Consider the following 27,066-nt stretch of genomic DNA (forward strand, 5'->3'; position numbering starts at 1 on the left):
GATCTTCCCCTCTCCATCTTAAATTTAAAATTAGCCCGATTCTGTGGGTTTGTGTACTGCATCTTTTTTATTGGTAAGATGTAGTGTATTGACATATTTGTATGCATAGTGAGTCCCACCTGTAAAGTAATAGTGGGTCTCTAAATGACAATGGTAGAATACTGTAATTTTATGAGAACTTTATGCATTAACATTTTGCTTCCAAGATCTTCTCTTTACTTTCACCAAAGACTAGTTTTAAGAGAATAAAGGATTAGTGTTTTCATGGATCTATAGTTGTTATGTTTATACTTGCTAAATAAAAGCTTTTTAAACATGTATCATTTTCATATAGAATGTTCCAGAACTTGCAGAACAGTATTAATCTGCTTTGCTATAAGGTTGTGAGTCAAACATTGTATCATAATTTGTTTCAATTACTAAAGCACTTCACCTTCATGTGCTGTGTGAGAAGGATTCAGTTTCTAGTCTCTAGTTTTGTTGCACTTCAATTTAATTTTCTAGTATGAACAAGAAATAGCAGAGATTGGGATTAGCCATTTCCTATTTATATATCAAATGGATCCTAAATGGTCTACATTTAGCAATATTATTGTATGCCTATGCACACAAAAAAGCTGGTCGTTTGCAGAACAAACACACACACTCCCCAATTAAACATTTTCTTTCTCCCCCATAATTGCATGTACAGTAACTTGCTCCCACAGGAAGATATGCACCCAACTGGGGAAATGTCCCATTGTCCTTGCCAAATCAGTTCTTTATGCATGTGCACTTTCTCAAATGTTCCTACAATATAAAGGAAACATGCAAATATAATATGAAGCTTTCCTTTCCAAATGTTTAACAGTGTCAGGGAAGTGATTTGACGCCTGCCTGGAAATGTTTTGAAAGAGCAAGCCGTGACTGGCATTGTAAATTGTTGATTTGTACTTGCATCAAAGTACTGAGTGCAAAATACATAATGAAAAGCGGTCTTTGTATTGTGGTGTTATAAACTATACACACTATCTCTACTTACTCAAAGAAATTCCAGACAAGTTGAAAGTGAGGTACTAGATCACAGAACTTTCTTTTTCCTCAGCCCACTTCCTAACTATGCAAGAGCCTATGTATTGCTGCTACCAGCAATTAACTTTAACATGAGACAGTGGCCCTTAGAAGCAGTGAGAGAGCATAGCTGTTTTCTTAGAAACAAAGTCTACCACTGGAGCCAGGAATATATGGCATATGACAATATCTTGCTGCCAGTGGCTATTGTACCCCTCATGAGGTAACGTCATAGCAGCTGGCCACTGTAACTTTAAAACCCACACAAGTCTTGTTTCCTACTCTCCATGGGGTTATGTTCACAGCACCCACTGGGCCTTCTCAAAAGGGTATGTGCATGTGAGCTTGCTTGTGAGAGGACAGCAGAGACTGTCCATCCTTTTTCTTGCCTGCCAGCTACCAGCGATAGCCTAAGCTATGCATGGGGTGCAGTAAGTTGTCCCATGATCTGCAATTGGCTCCAGAGAGTAACAGAGAGAATGGGCTTCAGCCCCATTGTAGTTATGCTATGAGAATTCCTCAGGGCAGTTTTATCCCCCATACCATTCAACAGCTATATGAAGCCATTGGGGGAGCAGCCATAAGAGGAATTGGAGCATTATGCGATCAGTACAGTATGCTGACACCCAACCCTCTTTCTCCCTATCAGTCAGATGTGGCCCTGCAGGAACTGGACTGGTGTGTGTGCACGATGGTGAGCTAGATGAGGGCCAATACAGAACTTGAATCCTGGTATGGCTGAGGCTATGGGTGAGTGGTTTCCAGATCAGGGAAATAGGTCAGCTGCCCTCTTCTGAATAGGATTGCACTCCTAGGATTGCACACCAGAGGCCAAAGTGACTTCACTAGCTAGGACACCTGTCAACTAAGGATGGTGTGAAAGCTACACTTCAGGCAATGTCAACTTCCAGATTGCGGTAACCCAGTACGTTGCAACTAGTGCAGAATACTTTAGCAAGGCTGCTGCAGGTGGTGCCCAACTGACAGTGTGAAACACCTGTACTGAATTACACTGGCTGCTTAAACACTACCAAGACAGGTTTAAGATTTTGCTATTGGTATACAAGGCCTTTAACAACCCGGGACCATGATAACCTTGGAAAAGCCTTTGCCCTTTCTGTCTGGTCAATTCTGGGAGAAATTCTTTACCTTGCATACTTGTTGCCAGTCACTTGCATCTTACATCCACTAAAACCAGGAGTTTTGGTGTGGCGGCAATGGTTCTCTGGATTATACTTCCAGTGTTTATCAGGCAGATACCTATAGTACTAAGGCACCAGTGTAAAACTCACACCTTCAACAAATAAATACTGGAAGGTTGATCAAGTTGTTGTTGTATTAATCTGATTTGGTTTTGCTGTATTTGAGTTACTAAGTCTGATTTATGATTTGGCAAGAAGGTGGTCACTTTGTGGGAGGGGCAACTCACAATTATCAAGTGTTTTCTGCCTTTCTTTTTTTAATTAAATTTTTGTTCCTTTTTCTATTGTTACATACATCACATATCTATAACATTCATATTACATTCCCTCTTTCCTCCCCTCCTGGGCTTCCCCCAATTTCCACTTCTGATTTATTTTCCCCTTATTTCATACTGTTGTTTCTATAAAAAATACACTATTATTTCATTATCTTCTACATATTTTTGCTAATAAAGGTGTGTTTATTTAAATCCTGCCATCAAGCCAATAGTCTTCCTTTGTTTCTGCAAATATACAGTAATACCTCGGGTTACGAATGCGATCCGTTCCGGATCATAGTTCGTAACCCGAACGGGACGGGATGCGCCATTTTGCGCACGCGCGGCGAAAACACTTCCGGGTTTGCGCAGTTCGTAACCCGAACTGTTCGCTAACCGAGGTGTTCGTAACCCGAGGTATGACTGTACTATATAAATGGTTCCCATTCTCTTTCAAAGTCAATGTTTTCTGCCTTTCAAGCAAGTAGAAGCATAATGATAGCCCACTTTGTGATGTCCTTATAACCCTTTCAGGTGAGTACCCATAGTGGCTTTCAATTTCATTCATAATTCTTCGCATGAATTCAAGTAGCTCTTTATTTTAAAGTTACAGGAAAAATATAGGAAACCTATTGTTTTGTTCACTTTCAATTATTTTTGCAAGTGCATTACATTTTGCCTTTTCAACTGTATGGAGCAAGTTGAACTCAGGTATAAAAAAGTGTTTAAGCTCAGCCTCTCTGAGACAACCCACAAAATAATCCAGTAGTCTATTGAAGCATTCGTCAAGATTTGCTGCAAGCCATTCATCATCACGGGACCACTTGGCACATGCATGAAAAAAGGCAGTTTTGGCAAGGTAAGAATGGAATTTTTCAAACTGATTTCTGTTTCCATGTTTTGTTTTAAGCTGCTCCAGGAAATACTTCAGAAGCTTAAGACAATCTTTCCTGTTGGGAAATAATAAAAAACACTGAAATATGTTATTCTGAAACATACATCCTACTAGGAACAATTGATTTAACAGGGATATTTGCTATACACAGACCAGCTTGGGACAGGTTGTGCTATTGGATGGAGTGTGTTGGACTTTTAGATAGCATAGCTTAACCTTTCCCACAAGTACAGTAACTTGGATGTGCTTTCATCTTCAGTTCCATAAATGCTTCTAGAAATTGCCTTCCTCACATCATCAAGTTTTAAATATATTTTATACATTTAATCTCTCACCGCTGCCATCCCCTCTAGCTCTAAATACTATCCTGAGTGGAGCCCTGAATGGGGGGTGGGGTGGGGAGAAGGGGCCCGAATAGCTCATGGGCTGATGTAGGGTGGGGGGAGCCACAGGGTGCGGGGAGGGGACGGGATACTCGAAGGGTCACTACAGGATGGGAGTAATCACAGGGATGAGACACAACAACGGGGGGGGGGGAAAACACAGGGGGGGACAGACACATCCTCCTCCTTTCCTGGGAAACAAGGACCATGAGTCAGGCACAGCAAACAATCATAAGATTGTTAATTATTTTTGTTAATTAAAACAAAAAATCCAAGGACAAAGATCATACATCCGGAAAAGCATATTGCATCAAAACACTAACCAAAAACAAGTTATGCAACCATTACCATTCAAAGCACAAATGACATCAATACTTCCCCCCCCCCCAAAAAAAAACCACAGCAACGCGTGGCCTGGTCAGCTAGTTTTATATAAAAGAACAGCATACAAGAGCACAAGGCAGGCCCCACAAATAGCCCAGAGATGCATTTTAAATAAAAGGACACATTCTACTCAGGTAAGCCACACACCCCCACGACTCTCCCCTCCCTTCTCCACAGCACCGGATGAGCTGCTTATCTGTGTCTTGCAAGCAGCAGAAGGACGATGAGCGGCACGCGAAAGGGCTCTGGAGAGGGGCTGCTTTAAATGATGGCCGCTTGAGCACTGCTGCTGCTGGCACCAACAAAGCTCTGCCCCCTTCCTCTCAGCTCTAGGTAGGGTGGGGAGAAGCCAGGAGGAGGGAGGAAGGAGGCGCCACCCCAGTGTGTGTGAGGGGGGGGGAATGGCACAGGCCGATCAGCAATTCCCAGACCGTCCGCGGGCCAGCTCCAGAAGGCAAATGGGCTGGATCCAGCCCTGGAGCTGTAGTTTGCCGACCCATGCATTAGACAGTTTTCACAGGGAGTTTTACCATATTCAATCATTCTTGATTTGAGCCTATGGCGATTCAGAATTTTGGCACTACATCCATTTTATAGCTCTAAACAATAGTTTGAGATAATGGGCTAATGCTGCCAATTTCTTCAAAATATAAAAGCACAAGGAGAAACTACTGAAGAAGCCCGTCATATGGGCGAAACAGGCAAAAAAACGCCGGCAGCCTGTCTACCATTGACACCTTGTTCGACCTGCTGCCACTTTGCTGACCGCTATATAGCTTCAAAGACTATAAAGACTGGTTTGCCTTTTATTTGTACATGCTATCTGTTTAACGTTTGATTTTGGCTCCTGTGTCAGCACTTGTATATGGTTCTCTTATTGTTTTCTCTTTGGATTAATAATACTTGATTGAAACTTGATTGAATCTGGTGCCCTTGCGTGCTGCTTGTTTTGTATTGGACTAAACAATAGTTTGGCAGTACATTTAGTTGAGAGTTGTATCCAGTAAACCCTTACAATTTCCCAGTTTCTTAAGCATTTTCTAGGCTTATATAGTGGCTAAAACTGACAAAGCAAATAGGAGAACAGTAGTTAAAGATACTAACCTGCAGCACTTTTGCCCATTTCTTTCACAACAGGTCTTTGAGTTGCCATGATTAGTCATTATAGCCTTCTCAATATGTGAAAAAGAGAGTCGCCAAGTGTTTTCTAAGGTTTTTTTAAAAAAGAAACAGTAAAATATTGGAAATCGTTCTCTTTAAAGAACATGTTGATTGAGCTATTTTTTAACTGTTTCTTAGTGACAGATTATGTGACCCCTTAAGCTACTATGTGAACACTGAAACTCCTAAGCAAATACTTTCAGCTGTGGAAAGGCACTACTTTTGCCCTTGTGCTGGCTCTGGCCTAAATCCTGCCACTGTGCATAGATATGCTGAGCAAAATCCAAGTCAAGTGGTATCTTAGCCTTGGAAAAAGGAATGCAACCCAGTTCTTAACTTTTCTGCTTGTATAGGAAGTTTAGCTACTATGAAGCAGAGAGCTTATCCCACTGTTGTTCAATTGTACCTTTAGGATTGATCTGCTATGACTGTTGCCCATCTTTAGTATTCTTTTAAAGAAGGACTCTCTTTTCTTAAGAAATAACAGAACAGGGGCCCTGGTTCTTCAAAACATTTGTTGTTATTTACAGCACATAGAAAGAATAACCAATTACTGTAGTCTCTTGAAAATAATCTTGCCATCACACAACAGCTAGAATACCTGATACAGTGGCATGACTTTGTACATTATGTATTTAGCGTAAGTAAGATATGCTTTAGTACCTATTAAGCACTTTCCATCTTTGGCAAACTTGGGCACGACGTAGCGTGGTTCATTTAAAAAGGCATTCTTTACTTTTCGTCCTAGCCATCCTGTAATATCCAGGCCATTCTGTGGACGCTCACACTGGCCCCGAAATTCCAAAGCAAGAATGATATCTACTGATATAACGGAGGGAGGCTTTCCAATGAGAAGGGTTACTGCTGGGCTTCCAGGCTTCTTTCTCTCTACCTGCACTTCCGCCAGATCTGTTGATAGCAAAAGCAACAATCCAATCCAATCCAATGTTACTGTGTTTCAGCAAGATTTCCCCATCCCACAATGATTTGAACAGGAAGTTAAGAATATGTACTGTACTTAATACAGCCAAATAAGCAGTATCAACTTCAGTTGTGGCACTTAATGCCAGCAGCTAACACAGATCTTGGAAAAAACAATGTGGTAGTGGCACTACAGTTCTACTATTCTTACTCTGCAACAAAAAACTAAATCCCATTTTAACACGATATGGTGAACAAGAATATAACACAACTAGTGTCTTCAGCCCGTTAAATAAACGGGCGCTAGAACGCATGTGAGCGCTGCACGGAGCACCGGATCGAGGAGCCGGACCGACCCGACAGGCCGCCAGATCAAGGAAGCGACCTGCTGGGTCGGCACCCAGCAGCGCTGCACGAAGCACCGGGGGACTGGCAGCGGGGAAGGCAGGCAGGCAGGCGCTTGCTCTCTTGCCTGCCTGCATTCCCCACCGCCTGTCACACGAAGATCGGTGGCCGCTGCTTGCCGGGGCTTGTCAACCCCGGCAAACAGCGCCCGCCGATCTTCGGCTCTGTCCCCCGATGCGCTTTGGTTTGGGGAAGCAGGCAGGGAGACGCAACAGCCCGCAGCTTCCCGGGCTGTTGCCATCTCCCTGCCTGCTTCCCCAAACCAAAGCGCGTGGGTGACTGAGCCGAATTGTGGCGCGGGGGGGGCGGGGCTTTTCGCCGTTTGCCGACCCCCAACTTTTCCAGTTAAAATAGAGTTTGGGATATACTCGCCATATAAGAAATACAACGCGGCGTATAAGACAACCCCCGACTTTTGAGAAGATTTTCCTGGGTTAAAAAGTAGTCTTATACGCAGGAATATACAGTAACCTCCTCCGAATAGGCTCAGAGGTGGGTGGAAGAACTTCCAGAACAGGGAGGAGAGGAAAGCTGGCTCCATTAGGCGAGCTGATATGCTTGTGCTCCTAGAACATTTAGAAAAGGGTGATGTTGAATTATTTGCAGTATATTTATCTCTTAAAATGTACAATATTTAATGTTTCCCAATAAAAATAATATCCAATTTGTATAGAAAATGTTTACAATACAAAGTCCATTTTATATTGACATTCTTCTAACCAAATATTTCAGTTCAACTAACTTTTTCTTATGGCAAAAATGGCAGGTGTTCAGCATTTAAAATTAACATGACTATCTACTTTCTGCTTATCAAACTAATCTTATCTTCCATTTCAAGCAGTGTTTTCCAATTCCATTGCAGAAATCCTACATTACTATTTTTAATTGGTCCTATAAATTTCAGTGGGACTAGAGAGTATTCATCTGTTTGCACACAGTATTTGAGGAGGGTTGCTTATCACTGAAGAGTAGGGGGGGGAAATAATATAATGAATACTTACCCTTATTTTTTTTTACTTCTTCTACAATAATGTTCCTCAGTGCTGACAGCATCTCAGAAGATGAAAGATGCATTTTGTCATCTAAAAATTTATCTAGACATGCGTTTTTCCCAGGGTTCCTTTTCAGTTTTACATAGAAGAAAGCACCAGAAGCAGGAACATTGCAGGGTTCTAGTTCAAGTCTTATATTTGGTACTTTGAGCATAATATCAAATTCATTTGGGTTAGAAATCTGCAAGACAGACAAAAGCATTTCTCACAATTTACAATGTCCCAGAATGTGTTAAGAACTTGTGTTCTCATGACTCCAGACTAAAGGTCATCCTTACAGCCCTCTGGAGACAACCACTTAAAAGTGCTTCTGTGCAGTCATGTCATTTGAAAGACCCTTGCTAGGTGCAAAATAGTGATCAAAACGTTTGACCTTTGGTAGCTAGTGTTAGGGCCTTAGCCCGCAGGGGCAAAACTGCTTTATTTCACCTGGGACAAAGACTCAATTTGGCACACCCACCCACACACATTTGCTTACACCCACACAGGCTGGCAGCCTCAATGGAGGCGCCTCTCTGGAGGCTTCATCTGGGGCAAAAAAACTTTTCCCCAACCCAGCGAAAAAAGTCTTTCTTTTGCCCCATACTTTCCCTGGGGAAACCCGCTGTTTACTGCTTAATGGAAACAAACGTCAATCTTCAGAAAACTGACATGTGTTCTGATTCAGTGGTAAACGGGTTTTCCCGAGAAAAGCGATGGGATAAAGTGCTTTCAAACTCCCAGGCTGCATAGAGGACCGCCGCATAGACGTACTTTCCAGAAGCCTCAATAGGAGGGCAATAATGCTGACATCACCCCCAAATCTCAGCATCCACTACAGTGTTTTTAAGGTTTGGGATCCGGCAGCTTTTGGACCGGTGTTAGGAAAGAAGCCGAAGCAGGTGCCCCGAGCAGTTTCCAGCATTGCATCTTCCCTCTATTACCTTCAGGCGCTCGTAGTAACTGCCGGTGCCCAGCACTTCGATGAAGGAGAAGCACGTTTCACTCTTTATTGCTTTTACCAGGATGTCCCTGACCCGGTTAACCTGCTGCGCGGCCTTGGCGTGCTTCTCTTTCGCTAACTTGAGCTTTTCCAGCACCTGCCTCAAACTGCGGTTGCCCCTCGGGCCAGGCTCCTTGGGAAGCAGTTTGTCTCCCGGGACCGGCTTCTCTTGGGCGCCGGCCTCCTTCCCCACCGGCTCACGTGCCTTCTCCTGCTCTCTCTTCCGGGAAGCTCTCCTCCCGGCGGAGGCGCTTTCTTTGCCTGTCTGGCCGACTTCTCCCTCCTCTTTGGGAAGAGGCTTCGCCTTCTGGGAAGCGCCTCGCTTGTTGGGGGCAACTCCTGCGCTTCCTTGCGGGACGGGCTCTTTTTTTACCAGAGCGCACACAGCCTGCTCGGCTTCCCGCGCCTTTTGCGCGCCTTTTTCCTTCCGGGAAGCTGTCTTCCCACTCGGGGCAGCAGCGCCGTTTGCTGCCTCGGCTTCGGGCCACAGTTCCTCTGCAAAGATCGTGAACTTTCCCAGCGCCTGCGCCAGGCATGGGATGCCGCTCGCGCCAGGCTCCTCGAGAGCAAGTACGTTCTTCGATTTCCTCCGGGCCCCACCTTCGGCTTTCCCCTGATCCGGCTGATCCTTCTGGGAGCCTTTCTTCCCACTTAGGGCAGCAGCGCCGTTCGCTGCCTGCTGGGATTCCTCGGCTTTGGCGCGCTCCCCTGCACCTAGCGTGAGCATTCCCAGCGCCTGCCACCAGCCAGGCTCCTCGGGAGCAAGTTTGCTCTTAGTTCGGTCCGGCTCCTTCTTCTTCTGGGACGTCTTCCTCCCACTTGGCGCAGCAGCGTCTTTCCCCGCCTGCTGCGATTTCTCGGCTTTGGGGGGGCGCGGTGCCCGGTCTCCCTCGTCGCCCCGTCTGCCCTTCTCTCGCCCCTTCGATCCCGCAGTGCCTCCGTCCCCTTTTGCTGCCGGGGCCGCCTCGCCCTTCCTCGCGCCTCTCCCTCTGCCGGCTCCACCGCGCCCCATGGTGTCAGAAAAAAGATGACCTCGCTGCGGAGCTCAACGTCTCCCGATTCAGCGCCCCGCGCCCGCCCCGCCGTATATGAACCCGCTGGCCACGTGAACGGCCGCATCCTGAAGGAGAAACGAAACTTATCTGCTCCGGGCTGCGGGGAGCGTGTCTGAACCCGCTCGCTCCCTCCCTCCCAGCCTTCTTTATTGTGGGTTGCCCAGTCAGCCCGGGTCTAAAATGGGCACAGCCAGAATTTTTGTTAGGGGAGGCAGGCTTTTGTTTGGGGGGGGGACCTTACGTTTGTATTGATCTAGGGGGGCACAAATTCATGGAATAGCAGGCAGGCTACTGATGGGTACTAGCCACTATCAGCTTGATGCTTCTGAATAACAGAGGCTGGATACAAAAGGATGGGAGAGAGCACAGGACATAATTTTTATATATCCCAATACAGTATTAGCTTAGGTTTACCCATTATATATATCCCAGATTGGGGAACTGTCCCCCTCAGGATCCAATGTAATCTCTGATCAAAACTTTTTTTTTGCACAGTTACAGATAGAGAACTTTGACCTGCAGCCCACAACAAGCTTTGAGATGTGATAATTGATCTGGCCTAACACTTGTCAAACCTATCCATTCTGAAGGAAATCAGCCCTGAGTGCTCACTGGAAGGACAGATCATGAAGCTGAGGCGCCAATACTTTGGCCACCTCATGAGAAGAGAAGACTCCCTGGAAAAGACCCTGATGTTGGGAATGATGGAGGGCACAAGGAGAAGGGGATGACAGAGGACGAGATGGTTGGACAGTGTTCTCGAAGCTACCAACATGAGTTGCAGTTGGTAGTGGAAGACAGGAGTGCCTGGCCTGCTCTGGTCCATGGGGTCACAAAGAGTTGGACACGACTAAACAACAACAACAACACTGGTTGCAGAACATTTAACCACGATGCTAGTAGCCAAAATATGTAGGAAGCAGTGGCAGCTGCTGCCCATTGTGACTTGTGGGGCAGAAAACGAAGTGTCTTGTGTGCAAAGCAAGCTTGGGCCAAATGCACTTAAGTAGCTTCTTGTAGAGGACACTCTCCTTGAGGTTTGTGTATATGATTTAAGGTAGCTGAAAGATTATTGTGAGGTGCAGGTCCTCGTTTCCTCTATGCATTTTGACCAGTGTTATTTTCCTAGAAAAATGTGCTGGAACCCAACATGATCACCTCCCTTGTTCGCTTAGAATGGCAATGGTGTCCACCTGAGAGGTGCTGGAACTGAGTTCCAGCAACTTCTGGCTGGGGGGGGGGAGGCTGAATTTTTGGCTGCTATGGGCATTAGGGACATGCCCATGATGATGGTGTCTTGCATTCAGAGAACAGGGCCAAATGCAATTCAGGGCCATCTCATAGATGAGGACACTTTCCCAGAGGTGTGGGTATTATCATTTGGGGTGGCCCAAACTGTACTGTGGGGAGCACACACCCAGTTCCTTTTTCTGGAATTGTCTAAGTTAATGTGCATTCATAAATGGCCCACACAAACAAAAGGTTTTGATTGTTTAAACTGCTGCTCTTGAAAGGAGGAGCCCCCACCCAGATCATGGAGACATAGGAGATGAGGCCATTTCGGGTTCAGGGGCATATGGACTTCTTTTTAAGATTCCTGACTTAGGTGTATTTCCAGCTTTTGTGCAACTAAGGATCTAGGAACTAGTAATCAACTTTAGCTTGCTAAGCCAACAACAGTGAAGCAATCACAGCAATAGTTCATGCTTGAATTTGCCCACTGTCAAACTTAGATTTCTGAAGAAAGGAAATCAAGTTTATTTTCCCTGACACAGATGCTTCTCCAATGACAGCATGGGGCTGGGTTAAAAATAATTTGGTTTTCACAATTTATCTCATCCTTTTACTCATCAGAAAACCTGCTCATGTAAAAAAAAAGTACTAAAAGCAACAACACTGGTATTACCACTCTTATTTGTCTAGTCATGGCATGCAGGTGGCACTTTTCCCATAAATGAATCTGCTTGCCGGGAAACGCTCTGATTCTTAAATGTTGAACCAGGTGTGTAAAAGCATTTCTGTACTTTTCTATTTGCTTTAAACAGGAACAATGAACAACTTCAACAAGAAGCTTCCCATTTTCATATTGTTGCATAGAAAAAAAAATCTGCAAATGGGAAATTCCTGCCTATCACACAGGTACTAGATAGGAAAAAAGATGGCAGCAAATTTTCTCCTTGTTTCTGATGTATTTGTGCAGGAAAGAAAGGAAAATTGTGTTGTTGTTTTTCTAGTACAGGAAATAAGGGCACATCACTATTGCATGGGGGTTTGTCTGTACATACTTGGCCCTTCGCCCATATCTTAGCCCTGCAAGTTGGAAAGCAGGTAGAGGCAGTTTTTAGTGGATAGGCAGATGGCAGAGAAAGAGCTAAGTAACCCTTTTCTGCACCTAGATTTTAGCCCATCTCAGGAACTTTTCCTATGAGGAAACAGAATCACTTAGTGAGACCTGAAGTAGTTTGTTCCATAGTTGGGAAGGAACATGTGCAGCAGTTTCCCTTGCAGAGATGACCATGGCCACATCCACACCATAGATTTAAATTGCATGGCTTCCTGCAAAAAAAAATATCCCAGGAATTATTAACAGTGCTGGGAATTGTGGGTCTGTGGAAGGCAAACTACACTTCCCAGAATTCTTTGGAGGAAGCCGTGTGCTTTAGATGAGAATGTGACCCACGCTGGCAGTTTTTGCTGGCTACTTGCAGCAGCTCACCTGTTGGATAAAGCTTTCCTACAATTCAGTGTTTTGGCCTCTGATTTTACAGGGATGGAATATGCATGCGTTTAAATGCGGTTGCCACTTCTGGCAGAGTTCCTATGACTCGTAGCTGCATGTTGGACTGAGAGTCCCCAATACAGTAATAGCTTTTGCATCAGGGTGTCACGGTGACAGGAGAAGAAACTTGCAGCCCACAGCTGTAGCACACCATCAAGGAGCATCCAAAGATGCCGACAGCTGCATCAGTTCAATACACACATCAAAGAGCAACAGGAAGCGCTGCAATCCTGAAGCTTGAAAAGAAAAGTTGCTATGTTCTTGCCGCCCAGGAAGCCCTGTTTTTTTAAAGCAGGGCTTCCTGGGCGCGCTACCTTCGAGGGAGCCACCCACCGCGACTCCTGCCAGCCGGTCCTTCCCGTCCAGTTACAGGCGCGCATGCGGGAAGCGCCCCGGCCCTTCCGCAGCGGGTGGAGCCGGCCGCCTCGACGTCACGGGGCAAGATGGCGGCGCCCTTGCGCGTCGCGGAGTAGCTGGTGCGCGTCGCGCGTTCCTTCCCGCCGCCGCGCCGACCTGAAGGGTCTTTGGCGGGTCTTTCTGTCCGGCCTCGGGATGTTGCCGCTCAGGCGCGGCTGGCGCCGCCTCGCCGCTCCCCCGGACCCCCGGACGTGGCTGCGGTGCGCGAGGGGCGAGGTGACCTCGGCGGCCGCCGCCGGCGCTGACCCCTCCAGCGCTTCCAAGTACGACGTCGTCGTGATCGGCGGTGGCCACGCCGGCACTGAAGCGGCGGCGGCGGCGGCGAGGGTGGGAGCCCGTACCCTGCTCGTCACGCACAAGGTGGACACCATAGGTAAGCAGGGAGCTGGGTTGATTGCTCAGTGGGAGCCGGCAGGTGTGGATACACAGTGCGCCCGCCGAGGGGTGCAGGTTGCCAAAGTTTCTGCCAGGGCAGGTAGCACAGTGGAGCTCAGCAAGGTTCCTTCCCATCACACCTTCCCCTAACGCTTGGAAAGCATGATGGTGGAGCTGGCAGGAGATGCAACAGCAGCAGGGCAGGGCTAGCAAGTACATTCTCATTATCTCTCCATATTATAATACTTACATGGAGAGAAAAACGCTAGAGTAGGGTTTGTTTATCAGGAGACATGAACTTTTCCCAACACCTGACATGGCAACATCACCTTTAATCCTTTTGCTAAATGTTTATTTTATGAATGGAGCTACCAGAGAAACATAACAGCAGCAGTGTTGTTGGTTGATAAGTATACAGTCATTTATTATTACTGTGTCTTATTTCATTTTTTGCAAAAATGGATTTAATAAAAAGTTCAGTTGCCTCCCATTTTTGGACATCCATATGTGATTGGATCTATAGAACAGATTAATAAAAACAAATGCCTTTTTAAAACAAAACCCTGACATTTTGATGTATATTGCATCTAGGATTGCTAGAACTAGAGATAGGTAGGTAGCCCTGTTGGTCTGCCGTAGTCAAAACAAAATAAAAAAAATTCCTTCCAGTAGCACCTTAGAGACCAACTAAGTTTGTCATTGGTCATATTGCCAATGAAAAACTTACTTGGTCTCTAAGGTGCTACTGGAAGGAATTTTTTTTTATTTTGTTAGTACTTGAGAATTAGAAATAAGCAGAAGTGCGGCATCTTGGTTTTCTCTTACAATTTTGGGTCTAGAGGGGTACAGTAGTGCCATGAATTCTACTCATATTGATCCAGAGCAGATTCCAATGTATACGTAGCAGAGAAAAAACTTAAACGTATTGCAGGATTCCCAAAAAATAGACCAGAGGCAATTAATATTTTATCTAGCAGAGCTTTACTGCTACTGAAGGCAAATGGACATAATGGTCACAAAATCCAATACATTCAGGAATGGCATAGTCCATAGAAAATCCAGTTGCGACAGACTTACGGTAACTTAACCTCCAATAATTTCTAATAAGACTAAAACCTTAACACTAAGCATACTACAGTGGAACCTCGGTTTATGAATTTTCGGTTTATGAACGCCGCGGACCCATCTGGAACGGATTAATTCATTTTCCATTACTTTCAATGGGAAAGTTCGCTTCAGTTTATGAACGCTTCAGTTTATGAACAGACTTCCGGAACCGATTACACCCATGCTTCGGGTTAAGTACGCTTCAGGTTGAGTACTCCGCGGACCCGTCTGGAACGGATTAATCCACTTTCCATTACTTTCAATGGGAAAGTTCACTTCAGTTTATGAACGCTTCAGTTTATGAACAGACTTCCGGAACCAATTGTGTTCATAAACCGAGGTACCACTGTATATACAGAACACCACACCAGAAGGAAAGAGAGATAGAAAGTGAAAGTCAGGCTCCTTCTGTCCTTTTGTTATAGTCAGCCTGACCTTGAGTGAAAGAGGAACCTTCTGCCTCTTGCTAGGCAGAATAGAAACTTGCATGTCAGCTAGAAACTTCCAGCTCGCATCAGCTTGTATTACACAGAGAAGCTTCCAAAAACCTCATGAATCAATTAGAATGGGAAAGATATCTACACATCAGATCAATACTTTCTTCACCAAAAAATGCACCCTGACGAGTAGCTTGCCATTCATGTCAATTTGGAGCATAGGAAATGCGGTCGGGCTAAAGCTTCACTTTACAGCATCGAAAACTGTTGCTTGCTTGTAGTTAGATGCCTTTCATTTGTTATGCTGTCCAGGGCAAATGTCATGCAACCCTTCCTTTGGTGGAATCGGAAAAGGACATCTGGTCAGGGAAGTGGACGCACTGGATGGGCTCTGCGCACGAATCTGTGATCGGTCGGGAGTGCATTACAAAGTGCTAAATAAATGCAAGGGACCGGCCGTCTGGGGTCTCCGAGCCCAGATTGACAGAGAGCTCTATAAAGAGCACATGCAGGTGAGAATGTGGATAGGAAGAGAGGAGAGAAAAGCTTCTGAGGCAACCTATGGAACTCAGTGGGGTTTATTCAAGTATACTGTACATGTTTATGAGTGCACTATCAGTTTGATGAAGGCAGGCGCGTAGCAAGGGAGGGGTGTAGGGGGTGGGCCGCCCCTAGCTCCAGTCTGGCGGGGGCAGCGCCCCTGGCCCGCCCCTGGCCTCCTCCACCCGAGCAGGAAGAAGCAGAGCGCACTACGGAGAGGGTTGCCAGGTGGCGGCAAACCTCTCTGTAGCGTGCTCTGGGTCAGAGCACGCCGGCCCAGCAGAGCAGCAGGGCCAACCCAGACGGACTGAGCATGTGCAGACATGCGCAGTTCGTCCTGGCGTGCATGTCGTGTGTCGTGATGTCACGACGAATGCGTCATGACGCATGTGCGCTGCGGAGCACCCAGGAGGTGCCGCCCCGGGCAGTCAAGCGGCACCGTTCGCCCCTAGATGAAGATAAACATGTGATAAACATGCTTAAATAACCTGGAATGTAAACTTTATTGGGCGGGGGGAATGCCTCGCTCCTTATTCCAACAAACAAGTGTCATTAGATATACAGCAATGGAGACTCAAACATAATATTGGGAAATTTAGAAGAAAATCCCTGCAAAACATAATCTACAATGGTATTTTACACCAGAGTTGTATTTTTAAAACTGACTCATATTAAGTGCTGTAAAATTATGGGATGGATCCAGAAAAACACTGACAGAAGGTGAATTTCCTGCCCCACCTTCTTCCAGAAACTGCACCAACCCCCCTGAGGTGGGGTGAATGATTTGGGTGGGACTGGAGGAGGGGAAGGGCAGGTAGGGATTCCCAGCAGGTACCTCCAACTAAGGGTCTCCTGGTTCTTAGGAAAGGCTTTTCAGGGGGCTACTGTGGGAGGAGAGGAAAGTGAGAAAGTTTCTTTCTGCCTTCCCCTTTCTGCTGGCATTTCTCTAGAACCAAGCCAATGTCTGTTTTTTAAATAAAATTAAAACATTGTGTCGATTCAGCATTCTCTGAATAAGCCAATCTGGTCTCACATAACAAGCACTTGGGTGGGACAACTTTGAAAAGTGCTGTATGAGAACGTAAATGCTTGTGCAGTTTCAGTTCTCTTTTTGGTAAAATCTCGTGAGGGAGGAAAAGGAGGTTCCCAGATCAGACTTCCATCCTTGAATTGGCAATGGTGGGCTATATATGGCTTTTAGCCTTTTTAGTCTTCATGATTTGTGTTATTAGATATAATTCTCAAGCTGACTGTGGCTGTTTAATGCATTTATTGTTTTCAAAAACTTAATAATGCTAAAAACTAATTTAATAAACCAAAATATTTACTGCAACTATGGAAGATGTTGCCTATGCCATTTTCAGGCAGGAAAGGGCCTCACTCTTGAATAGGGTTGGCCTATCAAGACTGTGGGTCTGGGGTCTTTATTTGGCCCACAACCCTATTTTCCCTCCAAACCGTTCCCACCTTCTCCACTGCTGATATCATAGGTGGGGCAGGGAATGACAGGGCTGGGAAGGAACAATCGGAAACCTTAAAGTGCACTCCTGGCTGTTCCTTAGCAAACAGGGCTTGCAGTAAGCTGGGGGAAGCTAGGAACTCAGTAGCGCAGCCGTGTTACCTGGAGGTTCTCTCCATTGCTTATGAGTCCTTAAAAGATTGTGTGTGTGTGTGTGTGTGTAAGTGTAAATTCCTTTAACTGGGTTTTTTTCCCCTAGTAGAAAGAAATTCTCCAAACCCCACTTCTTACAGTTTGTGAAGCTTCTGTGGAAGATCTTCTACTGACAGACCCAGAATCGGATCATCCGGGCAAATGTTGTGTCAATGGAGTCGTGTTGGGTCAGTATTCCAGCAAGCTGCAGAACTTGCAATCTTCATCCATTTCTGTAGGGTCTGCTTTCCATGGCAGCAGCTTGCAAAAACTATTTCCAGGCAAAAGGAGGAGGGAGAGGTCACCCCTGCAGAGAACTCATGTGGCACAAGAACCCAGTAGTTTATCCTAGATGCTGCCTTGAAAAGCAGATTGGTTGGGAAATTAGCTAAGTTATTTACCGAGGAAGGAGGATAGCTTGCCTCATTTTTTAAGCCCATGCAATGTGATCTAGGGAATCTAACCCATCATTATTTCCAAAGAGTAAATTTATAACTGTGATCTTAATCTAGTCCTTAATGAACTAATAGCGACAATAGCAACTGTCACTTGCAATGCATATTGAATGGCCATTTCTGAACTTGTAAAAACATCAGGGCTTGGTGTTAAAAGCAGGCAGGATACTTAGGGTGTGTGACTGTAGCTTCACCATCTCAGAATAGCTGTATGAAACTACCCTGAGACACAAACAAAGGATTTTCTAGTTTACAGATAGGCCAGACTGGGCTACTGGGAATCCTGTAACAAAAACCTCTGACTCAATAGGTTATCTAGCTTTTTCTAGGTCACTGTCATCCCACTGCAGAAAGTTATGCTGTTCTGGACTATGTAGTTTAGTTAGTATGAGGCACTTGTTGTTGTTGTTTAGTCGTGTCCAACTCTTCGTGACCCCATGGACCATAGCACGCCAGGCACTCCTGATGTCTACACTTAGATGTCTACAATTCAGAAAACAACAGATAGAATAAGTAGGAAGATCACGAGAGACTTGATTTTATACAGAGTGTAAGCACACATCTCTCTTATTCTCTGTAATAGTATGTGTGAAACTGAAGGATAAGCTGTCTTTAAGTGGCAGCAACATAAACTTAGGGTTTTATGTAATAAACTGCAAAAAAATAAATAAATGTCTTCTTTCGTTGAATAAGACTGTTCTGAACTTCAGGCTTCCTTGTGTCCTGGTGGAAAAAGATACTCACTCTTTCCAAAATAGATTTTATCTTCTTAAACAATTGCATGTTTCCATCGGGAGGAGTATAGAAAGAGGACGACATCCTTCAGTTTGTTTTACGAAAGGAGCTTTAACAACCTTTCTATGCTCCTCTCGATGAAAATATGCATAAGGGGACAAATATACGCCTGCTTTAAGTTGTTTACATACTATCTTCCCTTGTATATTATTTACTACAAAGCTCAATGACTAATATTTTTAGCGATGAAACGTCATCCTACCAGAACGACGTCCAAGCACTGAACCACTAGTATATCACAAGTGAACTGTTTATTACTGCGTTTGCAATTGTTCAAGATAATATCTATTTTGGAAAGAGAAGAAATGAGCACTGAACCACTGATGCATCATTACAAGTGAGCTCTTTATTTTCTGCATTTGCTATTGTTTAAGATAAAACCTATTTGGGAAAGAAGCTACTTCTAATTAAGGCAGCAGCAGGTATGCTAAACTCCACTCTGTTTCACTCCATGTTTCCCCCTCAGAAGACGGACGGAGAGTGCATGCTGGGAGTGTTGTTTTGACGACGGGAACATTTCTGAGGGGCATGATCCTAATTGGATTGGAAATGCATCCTGCCGGGCGGATGGGAGACAAGCCCTCCGTCGGCCTTGCTCAGACTCTGGAGAAACTTGGATTTACCATAGGAAGGTTAAAGACTGGAACTCCACCCCGACTGGTGAAAGACTCTATTGACTTCAGTGTCCTCGAGAGGCACCACGCTGACAGCTCCCCTGTGCCGTTCAGCTTCCTTAGTGAATCTGTGTGGATTAAGGTGCGAAGGAATCCTGAGGAAGTAATCAGCTGTTGAAGTTTGTGAGGGGGAGCCTCTGTTTCTCTTTCTTAAAGTGACATGTATTACTCTGGCAGTGCTGTGGTTTTCAGCATGCAGGGGGATTTATTGAAATGGCTGTGTCAGAAATTATCCCCGGCTACACAGATGGGGGTGTGCTCCTAAATCATCATTATATTCGTCTATTCCTGTTAAAAGCTGCTGAGAGTAATGCAAGGAGTTGATTGAAATCCTCCGCTAAATACTGGCATATTCCAATGACAACGTATACTGTCACAGTTGACAAGTTTTATTCCTGAAATAATAAAATATTCGGCCCTCATACATATGTAGACGAACTGAGGGTAATTTTTAAGCGTCTCACACGCACTGCTTCACCAGCAATATTTGTCCCTGAAATATCAGCCCTGCCATTTTTGCAGGTCACTATTTTCTTCTTCAGTGGACTTCTTATATCGGTCAAAAAGTTTCAAAATAAACTTTTTTAGTTATATACTGCTTTTCATTTTTAGATTTATAAATCTCAAAGCAGTTTGCAATATGCAGAAAACCATCAGAAACAGTTAGCACATCCTCATGGACTTAAAATATGAGCAGCTACAGCTGCTGGAGCCAAAAAAAGAACTCAGGAGTCAGCAGTCAGGAAATTATTCAGGAAATTATTACTGAAATACAGTGTGAACCATTTTAGAATCATCACTGCCCTTTTAAAGGAGTCCGTTCATAAATTCAGAGCAGTGGTACTGCTTACTTGAGGGCTCAAAGGTCCGAAGGGTAGGTAGCTATCTACCCTGTTTCTCCGAAAATAAGACGTAGCCATAAAATAAGCCATAGCAGGATTTTTAGGCATTCAAGGAATATAAGCCATACCCCGAAAATAAGACATAGTGATAGGCGCAGCAGCAATGCAGGCCGCGGCAGGAGGAGGGAAAAAATAAGACATCCCCTGAAAATAAGCCATAGTGTGTGTGTGTGTGTTTTTTTTTTTAAAAGGAAAAATAAATATAAGACGGTGTCTTATTTTTGGAGAAACACGGTAACAGGATAGTTCTAGGTTGGTGTGGAGATCTCGGGCATTGGACTTCACAAAAGGCTTTCTGTGTGACATTTGATAAATAAGCCTTCTGATCTCAAGTTTGCCTGCTTAGAAGTTAATTCTAGTCAAATGGCTTTGGTTTCTTCCCAGGGGAATGGAGCCTACTCATGCTTCCATTTTTCCTAGAGTATCATGGAGAAATTAGGGGCCATATTCAACTAACTTGTTGCACTAACAGAAGCCAGCACAAGGATAGCTGCTAGTACAACAAGATTCCCTTCCCCACTCCTCTTCCCACTACACCCTCACCAAATCTGCTCCGGAGAGTCGGGAGAACCCCAAAAACAGCATGGAGGGGAGGAAATGGTTCAATCAGCACAGGAATATCTGCTTGCCTAATGGAATGATCTTAGAGCTTCGTTGAGTGTAACCCAGTGATTGGTATAGTTTCCTGGGAAAGGTTAAGGCTGCGGTGCTTGGGTACTAGCACTTGTAATATGCTCAGATGGTATGATGATAATGGCTGAGTGCGGGCTGAAGTGATCTCTCTCAGGACGACTGTGAAAACAGTTTGGCATGCTTCAAAGCTACCCTGATCTGCTCACTGAATGCAGGTGGTTCTGTTTTAGCCAGAAGATCAGCTGTCATGTTACCTGACGCACACAAACCCCAAAGTGGAGAAAATCATCCTTGAGAACCTTCACCTGAACAACCACGTCAGAGAGACAACAAGAGGACCCCGGTAAATCCCTGTTTCTATTATTTTATGTACAGTGCTGTCAGTGTACATGGCGTGAAAAGAAAGAAGAAAACGTCTGAACCCTGGTGGGAAGAAAAGGGGAGGGGATGATAGCTGCAAGGCCGATAGGCAAGAATATTGCAAATGCAGTTGCACATGTTTAGGCTTAGAGTTTGTTTAATTCAGGGGTGGGAGACATTTTGTCTTCCAGATGTTGCTCAACTACAATTCCCATCAGCTCCAGGAAGGGCACGGATGATGTGAGTTGCAGTTCAGCAACATCTGGAAGGCCAAAGGTTCCCCACACCTGCTTTTGTGGGCGAGGAGTACAGCAATAAGGAAACCTATCCAGTCTCTTGAAATTTCATGATTGGGCTCTTCTCCGTGTCAGCATCCTAACCTGGCTGGCTGTTGCTCCTGTTTCTAGGTACTGTCCCTCACTAGAGTCAAAAGTTCTGCGTTTTCCAAATCGCGCACATCAGGTCTGGCTTGAGCCTGAGGGTCTGGATTCCAACGTCATCTACCCGCAGGGAATATCTCTGACGTTGCCATCTGAGATCCAGGAGGAGCTCATCACCCATATTAAGGGCCTGGAAAAAGCAAAAATGGTACAGCCAGGTGAGAGGTGGGAAGGAAGTCAAACTTCTCCAGTTGGATGGAGCTATATAGGCAGCATATCATGTGGGAGTGTGTATGGATGCCGAGGTTTGTCTGCCTCATCTCAAGTGGGATGTTACTTGATTGCCCACCAATATATGGCTGTGCATGTCTTCTGATCACCAAACGTGTGGCTTTGTAAGCCTTTATCTTACAGAAAGGTTTGAAACGATGCAGCATGCATCCTTTCCCCCTGCTACCTGTAACCATTTGCTCTGTTGTAGGGTGTGGTTGCTGGAATCAGTAAACCTTTTTATCTCCTATATCTGTCATAATAGGCTATGGAGTGCAATATGATTTTCTAGACCCACGTCAGCTGACCGCCTCGCTTGAGTCTCGCCTCATCCAGAGGCTCTTCTTTGCAGGGCAGATAAATGGCACAACAGGCTACGAAGAGGCTGCAGCTCAGGTGAGGAGAGCATGCAGGGAGGTGGGTCATGGCTGTGAAATGCTTTCTGCAGTATCAAACGTGATGATTTAACTAGCAGCTTGCAGTCACAGGTCTTTTGACTCTGCCTTCTTCCAACCCAGACGTTCTGGACTACAACTCACATCAGCTTCCGCCTGCATGACCCTACAGGTAGGAGCTAGTGGGAATTCTGGTCCAAAACATTGGAAGGTACCAGGTTGGGGAATGCCGACTTCAAGAGCACTTGTTCAGAACATGTCTGAAACTTACTTTTTTATGTCCAGGGAATGAGCCCTTGTCATAATTGGCTTGTGCTGATTTTATCCTGCTAAGACACCTTTTAGCATTCCAGTGGATAACTGGGATACATGGTGGGAAAGTCACATGTGGTATCTATGGCTTAAGCACTCTCCTTACCGTAGACACAGAGGCATTGAACAGGTCAAACAGACCAAGCTTCTGGTGTCTAGTATGTATGGTGGCTTCCTCTGTGTTCTATAATCTCTTTGCTCTCTGGCAGGGTGTGGTTGCTGGAATCAATGCCGGTCTGCGGGTCACCGGGAAACCTCCATTTATTGTCAGCCGCACGGAGGGGTACATTGGCGTTCTCATTGACGATCTCACTACTCTGGGCACCAGCGAGCCGTACCGCATGTTCACCAGCCGAGTGGAGTTTCGGATGTCTCTGCGGCCAGATAACGCTGACAGCAGACTCACCTTCCGAGGTAGTCAATACTTCCAGAGGCCTTTTTTAAAAAGCAAACAAACAAAAAACCACAATTTTCCTAATCCCTGAGCACTTTTTTGGTCTCTTTAAGGCTATAATGAAGCTGGCTGTGTGTCTCAAAAGCGGTATGAGCAAGCATCTTGGATGAAAGCAGGGTTAGAAGAAGGACTTGAAATGCTGAAATCTATTCAGTTCAGCAATGCGAAATGGGCCCAGCTCATACCAGAGATTACAATCAGTGACAGTCGTAGCTCTCCTTGCAGGTATGAGTCTTGCTCTTATTCATAGCTGCCAAGTTTTCCCTTTTCTCGCGAGGAAGCCTATTCAGCATAAGGGAAAATCCCTTAAAAAAGGGATAACTTGGCAGCTATGCTCTTATTAACCCCCCAATGGTTTTGTTTTAGAGAAGCACAGATTCACACAGAAATATCACACCGCACATTCACCTGCTCTCTTTATCCTCTTTAGGATAAAAGAGTAAAGTTTACTGTTTCTTGTGATGGTGTTTGTGCGGGGGAGAATGTACAAAGCTGTCAAGAGTGTTTCCGTGGAAAGGTGAAGTGATTTCATTGCTTTCTTTTGTCTTGCCTCACCGGTAACTTGGTGAGATTTGTAGGATTTTATAATGGCCTACAGAAACAAAGTCCTAGAGCGAGGGTGTATTTTCATAGTTTCAAATCCTAATATAAACTGTTAACCTGGTACCCCACCACTATTACCACACAAAACCAAGGGGGAATTCAAAATTTAAGCCTGTGGAGAGAAGGAAAGCGGTCCTAGAAAATCTGAGGCTTTTTGCTTTTATCTTTGAACTAAGTACCGGTAACCCCCCTAAACAATATCATAATTGGTACCTCACATAAGCAGAGTTCAGGTTTCACAACATGATTTGTGACAGGGAGCAAGGCTCTGGTTAAAATGGCCTGAGATTTGTTGCCCACATAAAACAAACACACTGGCAAACCTGTGGACTCAGAAAAGTTTGTTTTAGCAGCTTCAGAAAACAATGTTGCACAAGTAAATAGGTATAGGACTACAGTCTTAATTATGGTAAGCCTTGAACCAGCCTCCTTAAGCCTAATTCCCTTGCAGTTGCTAAAGCATTGTGCCTTTTAAAAAAACTGAGAAGAAATTCTAGGTGTCCTTGAGGTAAAATGCTGTGTTTCTTCCATTACATAACCTACCTTATCATTTATTTCAAATACAGTGCCATTTTTTTTAATGCTGTCCCCATGTTCCTGTGTAGAGTTTATTTCCAAGTTCTTATCTATGATCTTCATTGTTGGCTTGCAAGCTTCTTGAGTTGAATCAGCCATTTGTGTTTGTGTGCGTTAATGATCCCTAATACAATGTAGTTAAGGGTTCCTGGATAGTGATACCATATTTTGAGCAAGCCAGAGGTCTTGTAAACTTCCTTGAAATTACGTCGGAATGGGTACTAGCTTATACTTATTTGTTTTAGATCCTACCTTTCTATCACAAGAGCACTCAACACATATTGTGCATAATTTCACAGGTATTGTTTTTGCTGTGTTTTGGTTTTTTGCTTAGTGCCCTGGACATCCTTCAGTACCAGGGGGCCAATATGGAGATTTTGTCACGAGCTGTCCCAGGGCCTCTGAAAAAGTTTGCTGAATGGAGACAACTGGCAGAAAGGCTAAAAATAGAAGGTATGGAAGACCAGCAAGCCATCGGTACCAGAGCAGCATGGACAGTGATGGGAGTTATAGTCCAGCAACATTCGGAGGGCCAAAGGTTCCCCATTCCTGTCATAACATGACACATTTGTGCCTGGTAGATCTTGCTTCTTTGGGAACTAACTCAGAACATAAATTCCCTCAAGTCCAAGAACACAATTAGGATTTATGTTCTTATTCAGATAGCTTGTGGCCCTGTTTTCCTTCTCTCCAATGGTGCAGGAGTAAATCTGATATAATCTGCTCTGTTTAGGTTGCAACCGTAAGCATATTTACTAGGGAGTGGCGCTGTGGGTTAAACTACTGAGCCTAGGGATTGCCAATCAGGTGGTCGGCGGTTCGAATCCCCTCGACGGGGTGAGCTCCCATTGTTTGGTCCCTGCTCCTGCCAACCTAGCAGTTCGAAAGTACGTCAAAGTGCAAGTAGATAAATAGGTACCGCTCCAGCGGGAAGGTAAACAGCGTTTCCGTGCACTGCTCTGGTTCGCCAGAAGTGGCTTAGTCATGCTGGCCACACGACCCGGAAGCTGTATGCCAGCTCCCTTGGCCAGTAAAGCAAGATGAGCGCCGCAACCCCAGAGTTGTCCGCAACTGGACCTAATAGTCAGGGGTCCCTTTACCTTGTAAGTCCCATTCAACACAGTGGAACCAGCGTTCAAAATTTGCGAGGTGCATTTTGCACATAGCTATCAGCCACTTGCGACCAAGTCAATATGCGCAGGTGCCAGGATAGTGCCTGATGTCTACCATCTGGAGGTGCATGCCTGGGGATCCTTGGATCTTGACTGTTTTCACACACTAGGGACACAACCTATAGAATTTTATCCGTTATATTATCCTGTAGAATTCTATCCATTATATTTTTATCTGTATAATCAGAATGAATTATAATATATTGTTCTGTTGATTCTCTGTTTTCCTCACAAGCTGTTTATGAATGGCATGTGTCTGTTCAGAGGTTGGAAATAGAGGAAGTGCGTCAGGATGAGGCTCTTCAGCTGCCAGAAGATCTGAATTATTTTGCCATTACTGCATCACTATCTCAGGAAGTGCGAGAGAAACTGGACTCCCATCGTCCCCAGACGGTAAGGTGCTGGTAGAGGGAGTTTGCTGAATGCAGGGATCCTGTGGCTTTCCAGATGTTGCCAGACTCCCAACTCCTACCAGTGCTAGCCATTGTGGCCATGAATTGTAGTCAAGCAACCCAGCATTAATGTGTAGGGGCTAGCTATTAAAATGTACCTTGAAAGCATTAGTCATTTCCAAAGGCACTGTTGTAAAAATTGAGTAAGCAGGAGGTTCGCTAGCTCTGCCTTTAGACTGAATCTTCAACTTTGTCAGCTACATGGAAAGTGCTAAGAGAATTCCAGTCCTAAGTTGAGAAATAAAATGTGTGGAAAAAGCAGGGGAAGCATTTCACAAAAGTGTTCCTGGCCTTATTAAAAATTAGGAAAGTAAAATCATCAAGGGAGATTTAGAAAAAAACACTGAACTTGGTGGCTTTTTATTTTTTAAGCCCATTTCTGTGCCAATATATAATTATGTATAATTTATAATCTATGAATAATATTATGTATCATTAGCATAGACACGCTGAAAATATGGTAAAGTTTGCCTGCCTTTTTGATTTCACCTGTTTTGTTCTCTTATCAGAATGCTTCAGACTAGCTTGTGTCTTTTTCCAGTTTGAACATGCAAGGCAGTCCCCCCACCCCAGGCTTTAAAGTCATAAAATGTATTCCTTTGTGCACACCAACAAAAAAGGCTACCATTGTATGCATAGGAGGCAGTGTGGCATAATGGGTAAGAGACATTCTGGAGTCAAATGTGGCCAAACTTCCACAAACCTTTCTGCACCAACACCACTCCTCCATCTGCAATATGGGGATAGTAATACTGACAGGCTTTGTAATCATTTAAGTCATTTTAGCAGTAAAAAAATGCATAATGGTGTGGTTTTAGACACGTGCACAAATGCTGAACCATAGCTGTGAACACTGTATGTTGAGTTATAATGCTGAAGACAATGGAATATAATCTATCAAGAGCTTCCATGAAAAAACAAACTCAGCAGTGCTCATTTTTAATGGTGGCTAGAAAGTTAAAATTCCCACATCCAGAACAGGAAGGGTATAAGAGAGGGAGGAGTTATGTTGCACAAATGGAAATAATTGCATTGGCAGTAGGACTTTGTTGGGAGTTTGCTCATCCACTTGACTGTTCAGTCTTCAGTGATGACCTGTTGGTCCCAAGTGGTAAGATATGCAGGGAAGATTTTACTGTGTGTTTGTTTAATCTCTTCAATGTAACATACCACATGAAGGGGAGGCGGAAAGACTCTGGCGTTACAATTCTTACAGTAGGCAATCTCACCTTCCTGTTGCTGTTTCTAGATTGGCGCTGTCAGCCGCATCCCTGGAGTTACACCTGCTGCTGTTCTAAATCTACTGAGGTTTGTGAAGAACCATTGCTGCCACCTATAGTACTCAGCAAATCTCTCATTTTGGTGCATAAACATTCTTCTTAAGCAAGGGAAAGATGTTAACAGGCTTCCTTTACTTGAAAGTAGCTGAAACACTTGCAGTTGGTTTTTATTTTAAGCTTATACTCAAACCCAGATTTGTGTTTTCAGACATGTTTGTAGATTAGAATCGGGCCATTGTTCTCAATAAGGCTCTGTAGGTGTTGCTATGGTGGCAATATAGAGGCTTTACCTGCTGTTTG

At 44.7% G+C, this 27,066-nt stretch overlaps 2 protein-coding genes and 1 long non-coding RNA gene across 3 annotated transcripts; 2 read left to right on the forward strand and 1 right to left on the reverse strand.

The window, feature by feature from the left end:
- Nucleotides 1-3,018: 3,018 nt before the first annotated feature.
- Nucleotides 3,019-9,741, reverse strand: CGAS (cyclic GMP-AMP synthase). Its single transcript, XM_035110595.2, has 5 exons — nucleotides 8,634-9,741; nucleotides 7,660-7,891; nucleotides 5,996-6,241; nucleotides 5,276-5,378; nucleotides 3,019-3,459 (listed from the first exon to the last, which is right to left on the reverse strand). The coding sequence occupies exons 1-5, from the start codon at nucleotides 9,702-9,704 to the stop codon at nucleotides 3,117-3,119; spliced, it is 1,995 nt and encodes a 664-aa protein (XP_034966486.2). The 5' UTR covers nucleotides 9,705-9,741; the 3' UTR covers nucleotides 3,019-3,116.
- Nucleotides 9,176-11,817, forward strand: LOC132591886 (uncharacterized). The gene is made up of 2 exons (XR_009557311.1): nucleotides 9,176-9,262; nucleotides 10,249-11,817. It is a non-coding gene; the product is annotated as an uncharacterized LOC132591886 (long non-coding RNA).
- Nucleotides 11,818-12,956: 1,139 nt separating this feature from the next.
- On the forward strand, nucleotides 12,957-26,804 carry MTO1 (mitochondrial tRNA translation optimization 1). The gene is made up of 11 exons (XM_060272542.1): nucleotides 12,957-13,316; nucleotides 15,175-15,374; nucleotides 17,124-17,241; nucleotides 18,770-19,059; nucleotides 20,743-20,855; nucleotides 21,280-21,470; nucleotides 21,788-21,918; nucleotides 22,439-22,643; nucleotides 22,737-22,908; nucleotides 24,197-24,315; nucleotides 25,270-26,804. The coding sequence occupies exons 1-11, from the start codon at nucleotides 13,079-13,081 to the stop codon at nucleotides 25,440-25,442; spliced, it is 1,950 nt and encodes a 649-aa protein (XP_060128525.1). The 5' UTR covers nucleotides 12,957-13,078; the 3' UTR covers nucleotides 25,443-26,804.
- The last annotated feature ends 262 nt before the right edge of the window (nucleotides 26,805-27,066 follow it).

Source organism: Zootoca vivipara, chromosome 3 (genome assembly GCF_963506605.1).
Source record: "Zootoca vivipara chromosome 3, rZooViv1.1, whole genome shotgun sequence".
Lineage (NCBI taxonomy): Eukaryota > Metazoa > Chordata > Lepidosauria > Squamata > Lacertidae > Zootoca > Zootoca vivipara.

What these genes read in the sequence shown, in the direction of transcription:
- CGAS (XM_035110595.2), bottom strand. Translation starts at nt 9,704, where the DNA reads ATGGGGCGCGGTGGAGCCGGCAGAGGGAGAGGCGCGAGGAAGGGCGAG. An exon ending in AGAAGTAAAAAAAAATAAGG is followed by an intron (nt 6,242 to 7,659) that starts GTAAGTATTCAT and finishes TGCTATCAACAG; the next exon opens with ATCTGGCGGAAGTGCAGGTA. An exon ending in AGATGGAAAGTGCTTAATAG is followed by an intron (nt 5,379 to 5,995) that starts GTACTAAAGCAT and finishes AAAAAACCTTAG; the next exon opens with AAAACACTTGGCGACTCTCT.
- MTO1 (XM_060272542.1), top strand. Translation starts at nt 13,079, where the DNA reads ATGTTGCCGCTCAGGCGCGGCTGGCGCCGCCTCGCCGCTCCCCCGGAC. An exon ending in GCACAAGGTGGACACCATAG is followed by an intron (nt 13,317 to 15,174) that starts GTAAGCAGGGAG and finishes TATGCTGTCCAG; the next exon opens with GGCAAATGTCATGCAACCCT. An exon ending in TGTCAATGGAGTCGTGTTGG is followed by an intron (nt 17,242 to 18,769) that starts GTCAGTATTCCA and finishes TTTCCCCCTCAG; the next exon opens with AAGACGGACGGAGAGTGCAT.